This window comes from Diadema antillarum, unplaced genomic scaffold (genome assembly GCF_040938485.1).
Source record: "Diadema antillarum isolate AM-2024a unplaced genomic scaffold, OU_Dant_1.0 seq00000950_RagTag, whole genome shotgun sequence".
Lineage (NCBI taxonomy): Eukaryota > Metazoa > Echinodermata > Echinoidea > Diadematoida > Diadematidae > Diadema > Diadema antillarum.
The window spans coordinates 317,322-324,462 of record NW_027271798.1 but is presented as its reverse complement, the minus strand read 5'-3'; the positions used below and the strand labels follow the sequence as shown (position 1 = coordinate 324,462).

Here is a 7,141-nt window from a genome sequence, read left to right as displayed (position 1 = left end):
ACAAAATCAAATAGAGATATTTAAAAAAAAATAGTTGAACCCATGTTTAAAGCATATGACCGAGCCACTTTAGCAGTGCCTCTGCAATTAATAGAACTGTGTTGAAATGAAGTACCATCAGTAAATTTTCAAGATTCTGTTGAAGTGACAGAAAAGGAATCAAGACCTCCGTAAGATACAACTGAGAAATGTGTTTGTACACCTCCCTGGAAGGTTGATCACTTCTACAGTACTAAGCTGATAAGGACATTAAGCATCTGGTGCAATAAGGACAAATGGTAGGAAGGATATTGGTTGATGAAAGGCAAAGAAGTGATCACATACAGTCCGTCTCAGACAAGATCTACCATCGAAATGGCAAAGTAAATCTACAGTGTTTGTGACTTAGATGGTGATGCATTGCGAGTGTTGAATGACGTCTTGGGGCGGTGAGGCCTGGGCTTGACAGGGGGCGGTTTCCGCCCTGATCCCCCCGTGGGTGTGGAGGGGGAAGAAGAAGTCATGGGAAACACTCCAACTCCTATGCCAACCCCCAAAGGGGTGGTGGCTGGTGAGTAGGGACGGCAAACATCTCGGACGATGTCGGGGGTGAGGGCGGCATCGACGGAAGCTGTGGTTAGCCTGGCCTCGTCGCTGTGGTGTCTTACGTGGTCTGGGCTGGCAGTCGTGGAGGAGGAAGTGCTAGTAGCCAGACTGCCTGGGAGGGACTTGAATGATTCTCTGTGAACGGGAACAGATCATAGGAGAGACTTAAACCCCTTGATGCTTGAATGATTATGAGTGATTTAGTTTATCACATTACAGAACACATGAATCATATGCAATAATGTGCATATACACTGTGCATCTTTGTATATCAATTCAAGTGTAGATATATGTGTCTGTGCATTGTGGCAATGCATACAAAAGTTATAAGGCATGGTTCTTCATAATCTGTGATAAGAAAAAAGTGGGAAAAATATTTACAAATTTGAAGTATGGGTACATGCATTCAAATTCTATACATAAACTAGAAAAGCACTCTGAGGGTGCAGACCTCCGCCACGCAGCTACTTTCCATCGATGATCTTGCTCTTCCCAAAGAGATTTTTCTCCTCTCCACCACTGTGGAAAAGTTCTTAGGGCTCTTCCATAGAGATCAGTGATTTCCACCCATAGGTATACATGTTGAAAAATCGTCCGATTTCCCAATATAGAAGCCTTTGTTACGTCATAAACCCTCAGCTGCACGGCACGCCTTGCCCAGCTGCGAAACTAGAGCACGCACTTTAATGCGCGCATGCAAACCTCAAATACGCGCAGCCTGAACTCCCAAGTTCATTGACCCTACCTGCCAAAATATCAAAATCCTTCATAAATTCCCCAAAAATTCTCGGATCACTACCAAAAGTTAATCGTTTGTTACTTGTGTCATTCTCAACCTTTTCTGCAAGTTTCATCCCAATCCGTTCACTACTTTTTGAGTTATTTTGCACACGGACAAACTAACTACTGTAAAAGTGGATATTTTTGCGCGATGAATTTTTCGCGCTTGGGCGGGTCAGAAGAGTTTCGCGTGTTTTTAATTCCACGAAATCAAGACATCACGCACAGAAACGAATGGCATGCAAAAATATTCGTGTGCTTTTATTTTCGCAGTAGTTTCTGGTTGCGCGAAATGCGCAAAAATTTCAACACCGCGAAAAATGTCCACTTTTACAGTAACTAACTAACAAACGGTAACGAAAACATAACCTCCCTTGGCGGAGGTAACAATAATATATGTATGCAAAAACTTATAGATGTATAACATGTACACCTGAAAGCAACGGTGTAGCCAGGATTTCATCTTAGGGGGGGCGGTTAGTCTGCGAGGGAGCGAAGCGACCGAGCCCAAGCGAGCGGAGCGAGCGAGGGGGGGAGGGTGTGGGAGGGGGGTGTCCCCCCTGCCACGGTAAGAACTTTTTGCATTTTGATGTTGTAAATGGTGCAATTTGATGCATGTTTTTGCGCGTTATTGAACAATTTGCCTATATAATGGTATAATTTAAATACACTTCTTGTATTAATTCTTTTCACTGAATATCATGAACGCGACTGAACCCGAGCGAGCAGAGCGAGCGAGGGGGAGAGGAGGGGGTGTCCCCCTCCCACGGTGAGAACTTTTTGCATTTGATGTTGCAAATGGTGCAATTTGATGCATGTTTTTGCGTGTTTTAACGAGTTGAAACAGTCCCACTTGTTTAAGGTTGCAGTATATTTTGATGTAGATTATCATTGAATAATTTGCCTATAATATGGTATAATTTAAATACACTTCTTGTATTAATTCTTTTCACTGAATATCATGAACGCGACTGAACCCGAGCGAGTGGAGCGAGTGAAGGGGGAGGGGAGGGTGTGGGAGGGGGGTGTCCCCCCTCCCACGTGAGAACTTTTTGCATTTTGATGTTGCAAATGGTGCAATTTGATGCATGTTTTTGCGTGTTTTAACGAGTTGAAACAGTCCCACTTGTTTAAGGTTGCAGCATATTTTGATGTAGATTATCATTGAACAATTTGCCTATATAATGGTATAATTTAAATACACTTCTTGTATTAATTCTTTTCACTGAATATCATGAACGCGACTGAACCCGAGCGAGCAGAGCGAGCGAGGGGGAGAGGAGGGGGTGTCCCCCTCCCACGGTGAGAACTTTTTGCATTTTGATGTTGCAAATGGTGCAATTTGATGCATGTTTTTGCGTGTTTTAACGAGTTGAAACAGTCCCACTTGTTTAAGGTTGCAGCATATTTTGATGTAGATTATCATTGAACAATTTGCCTATATAATGGTATAATTTAAATACACTTCTTGTATTAATTCTTTTCACTGAATATCATGAACGCGACTGAACCCGAGCGAGCAGAGCAAGCGAGGGGGAGAGGAGGGGGTGTCCCCCTCCCAGGGTGAGAACTTTTTGCATTTTGATGTTGCAAATGGTGCAATTTGATGCATGTTTTTGCGTGTTTTAACGAGTTGAAACAGTCCCACTTGTTTAAGGTTGCAGCATATTTTGATGTAGATTATCATTGAACAATTTGCCTATATAATGGTATAATTTAAATACACTTCTTGTATTAATTCTTTTCACTGAATATCATGAACGCGACTGAACCCGAGCGAGCAGAGCGAGCGAGGGGAGGGGAGGGGGTGTCCCCCTCCCACGGTGAGAACTTTTTGCATTTTGATGGTGCAAATGGTGCAATTTGATGCATGTTTTTGCGCGTTTTATCGACGTGAAACAGTCCCACTTGTTTAAGGTTGCAGTATATTTTGATGTAGATTATCATTGAACAATTTGCCTATAAAATGCTATCATTTAAATAATCTTCTTGTATTAATTCTTACACTGAATATCATGAACACTGTCTGTTCAGCAGTCAAACAGAAAAAGCATGCACACGAGGGTGTAGATAGGGGCATATCCCCTCCCACACAAAGGTGATTTTGCGTTTTCAGACCTGAAATTCAGCGATCTGTTGCAAATTTTTGGTGCAATACTTTTTCATCGAAGTGATAAAATCACGGAATTTAGCTCTTATTCCGAATGTGCACCATCTGTGTGTATGTATAAAGTCTAGTGAGGTATATAGAGGAAGGGGGATTCCTCCTCCCGCTCGCGGAGCTTTTGCGTTTTTGGAATTGAAATAAAGCGATCTGGGTATAGCCACAGTCTATACTTCTATGCATAGTGGAAGGGGGGGGGGGGGGGAGGGGCGGGGGAGCAGGGAGAAGGCGTGGGCGAGTGTTATCCCCACCCTTCCCTTCCGATCCAGCTTTTGCCTTTTTAAGGTTGAAATTGAGATATCTCATCTACGCATTTTTAATGGAATCAACATTTGGGAAATCACACACACACACACACACACACACACACACACAAACTGATTGGGGGGGGGGCTGAGGGAGGAAAGGGTCGATTAAAAGGGGAAATTCCCCTTATACATGAGGGAACCTTGAGTTTTCGGAATATAAGTGATAAGTCTTGTGCACTCAGAATTATTCATAATTTTTTGTAAATCTAAAAAGTGTACTAAGCTATGGAAAGAGGCACAGAGGGGGAGGGTTTGGGAGGGGGTATCCCCCTCCCAAGCACGAGAGATTTTGCATATTTTGAATTGAAATTCAACGATCTGGTGCACACTTTGAGTGAAATATTCAAAAAATATCTTATTTGATGAAAGGTTGCAAAGGAGACCCGCTTCATGTGCATGCATATACAGTATACGCGCATTTTTTTTTCCGCCTCCCAAATCCCCGGTCCAAATCTTGGGGGGGGGGGGCGATCGCCCCCATCGCCCCCCCCCCCTGGCTACGCCAGTGCCTGAAAGTAACTTACCCTTTAGCACGTAATAAAATTATCTGTCCTAGCTGAATTCATACAGCCATTTTATTCCCACAGCCCTTTTCAGATTGAAACATATTTAAATCATAGCTTTGCTTAAAAAAATAGTGATTTTCATGAACTATTGACTAATCCAATTCTTCTGTACAACAGTCCAGGGGAGACAAGGTGGTGATTATGGCTTTATACATGGAATCTACTGACTATTAACCAACCATGGGGCATAGAGACATGTACATCATCTGCTTGGTGTGTGAATATATTTGTAAAGGATGAGTGTTTCCTTTATTAATTTTTGTTTTCTCTAGTCACTGTAATACAGGACTTCATGTTACATTCTCTTAAGACAATCAGTGCACATTCCATGTATGACATAAAGGATACTGTTGGGTCAATACAGCTCCACTGAGTTCAGTATACAATTGTAGATTCAAACTCTTGTAAGCACTTGTTAGTTCTATCAATCAGAATGCCTAAAAATAAATTGATGATGGGCCTATGTCTTTGTGATAAATCCCAGCTTTCTGCAAAGTCATTGAGAATGAAGTATTGCTTAGAAAATGCCTGCTTGCAGTACCCTAGCCTTGATTCTCAGAATGGACCGGGCATGAATACTAAATATTCTTGTTAATACCGCTGCATCTCTTTTTGTGAGTTGAAGAGAGAATCTCACATGTGCTGAGCCTCTTACATTTAACACACGTTGGGATAGCAGCAAAAAAGAAAAAAGAAGAAAAAAAAGACTACTTGCAGGTTGTTATACTGTGCTGTATAATTCACTGATAATAAAACGTTAAGTAGCGAAACTAACATTGCAGAGTTTGTCCCACGTATACACACTCCATTGTATTAGTTAACCAACCAGTTTCATTGCTTTCAGTTTTATCTTGAGTGTCAATATATATATGTGTGTGTGTGTGTGTTTGTGTTTGTGTGTGTGTGTGTGAGTGTGTAAAAGTACATTGACATATGCATCACATTTAAACAGTACAAACCAGGTAAAATTAGTTTTATTTTTTCAGTTAATGAATATCAAATGACACACTGAAATAGGAATATTTCCAGAACATGCACAGATGTGCATCATCTACGTATGTATATTGTGTAAGCAAAATAACTTGGTAGCAAATCTGCCCTATATTTTATCTAGTCTGTTAACTTTTGTGTCTGAGAGAGTTTGAATGAACATAGAGTGTTACCCAACTCTGCTTTTAATAAAATTTGTAAAATATCATTACCAAAGGACCTTAATTGCAAAAGTATGATGTGTTCGCAAACAAAGAGCTATACTTTTGGAAAGGGGATATTCTCTCAATGTAACATATTCAACAGAGGTGCAGAGAATAAATCCTACTGGGCTTTTTGGACTACAAATCCTGGCACCCCTCCAACTTAGTGGATTCACCCATTCAACACAAGGCTAGCAAAAGAGAGAGGCAAGGCCATGTGGTGCATTATGTGGCAAAATCAACTCGGTAAGTAAACCTGATTGTACAACTGACATATTGATCTGCTGTGTGTCACATGGCCCCAGTTCATAAAAGATACATAAAACACAATAAGAACTTTGAGGAAGCTAACAAGGATCATCTGCTTGTGTGATTATTAGGCACTTTAGTTCCTCTTTCTGAGGTTGTCACATTGCCCCTCCTTCTCCAGGTTATAAGCATATAAAGACTCTATGGTCTAAAGAAATTACATGTAACTCAAATTATGCTGTAACACTGAAATGACTACCACTAGACTATGTAACCATAGAGTTAAAAAAACTAAAATTGCAGCTGCAATTGATGGAAGAAGAAAAAGATAAATGTGTGTGCATATCATACACTTGTAAATCTTGTGAATCACTTCAATGAGGAGATCTTAAATAAAACAATAAATAAATTTTGCAAACTATCCCTTCTAACAGGCATTCACATCAATTCTTTTTCATCCAACCTACAAAGGAGTCGTACATTTAAGATTAAAGGTTATATGAATATGACTAACAGTGGTATTGGGTGAATAAATGTGTACAGTACCATGGTTGGACCACTGTTAAGTGGCTAGTACATGCATGAGACCTGATCTAAAGCAGACAAGCACTAATGAGTTATCTCTTGTGAATGTATGGTTAAAGATGTTAGTGTGTCTTCATTCCAATACTCAAAGATAACAACATGGTTGCAATGCCTAACGTGCAATCACGCCAAATTTCCTTTCAACTGTCTCCAAGTTTAGCATGGAGGTTTCTATCAATGCCTTTTATATTGTCATCCTTCTCATCTGATTTCATTGTCAATATTTTATATTATAGTGAGTTTACATATTTCTTCAAGACCCTTCCATTAATTGGTAAAAATTGGGGCAATTACTTTACAAAAGCAGTTATTCTTCATATGACTGGTATGCCTTCAGGGTTCAACGTAATTAGAAGCTTCCACGTCCCACCACATACAAAGTTCCATTCTTAATAGGTGTTCCACCATATTAATGTCATAATTTGAAGGGATATCTAAAAGGTTTGTATGACTCATTTTTCAGAAATATTCAATATATCTCTATTTCTTTGCTATAATCATGTGCAGTACAGTTGTATATAGTCATCACAGGTATTTAAATATAACTGGTGCTTTTAACACATTGATTTGTGCTGATGAGATCTGAGAAGCTGAAATTAATACAAAAAATTCAAATGTAAACCAAAAAACAAACAAACAATGTTTTGCCAGTGATTTAATGATAAAGAATGAGAGTGCTGCAAAACATTCATTTCAGTTACAATTCAATGA

At 40.0% G+C, this 7,141-nt stretch overlaps 1 protein-coding gene across 1 annotated transcript in view; it reads right to left on the bottom strand.

Annotated features, from left to right (window-relative positions):
• Window positions 1–7,141, bottom strand: part of LOC139741743 (SLIT-ROBO Rho GTPase-activating protein 3-like) — a 112,600-nt gene continuing 105,459 nt past the window's right edge. Inside the window, exon 21 of the mRNA XM_071652328.1 lies at window positions 1–720. Within this exon, the coding sequence (XP_071508429.1) occupies window positions 369–720 (352 nt within the window). The 3' untranslated portion in view covers window positions 1–368. The remainder of the gene's footprint in view (window positions 721–7,141) is intronic.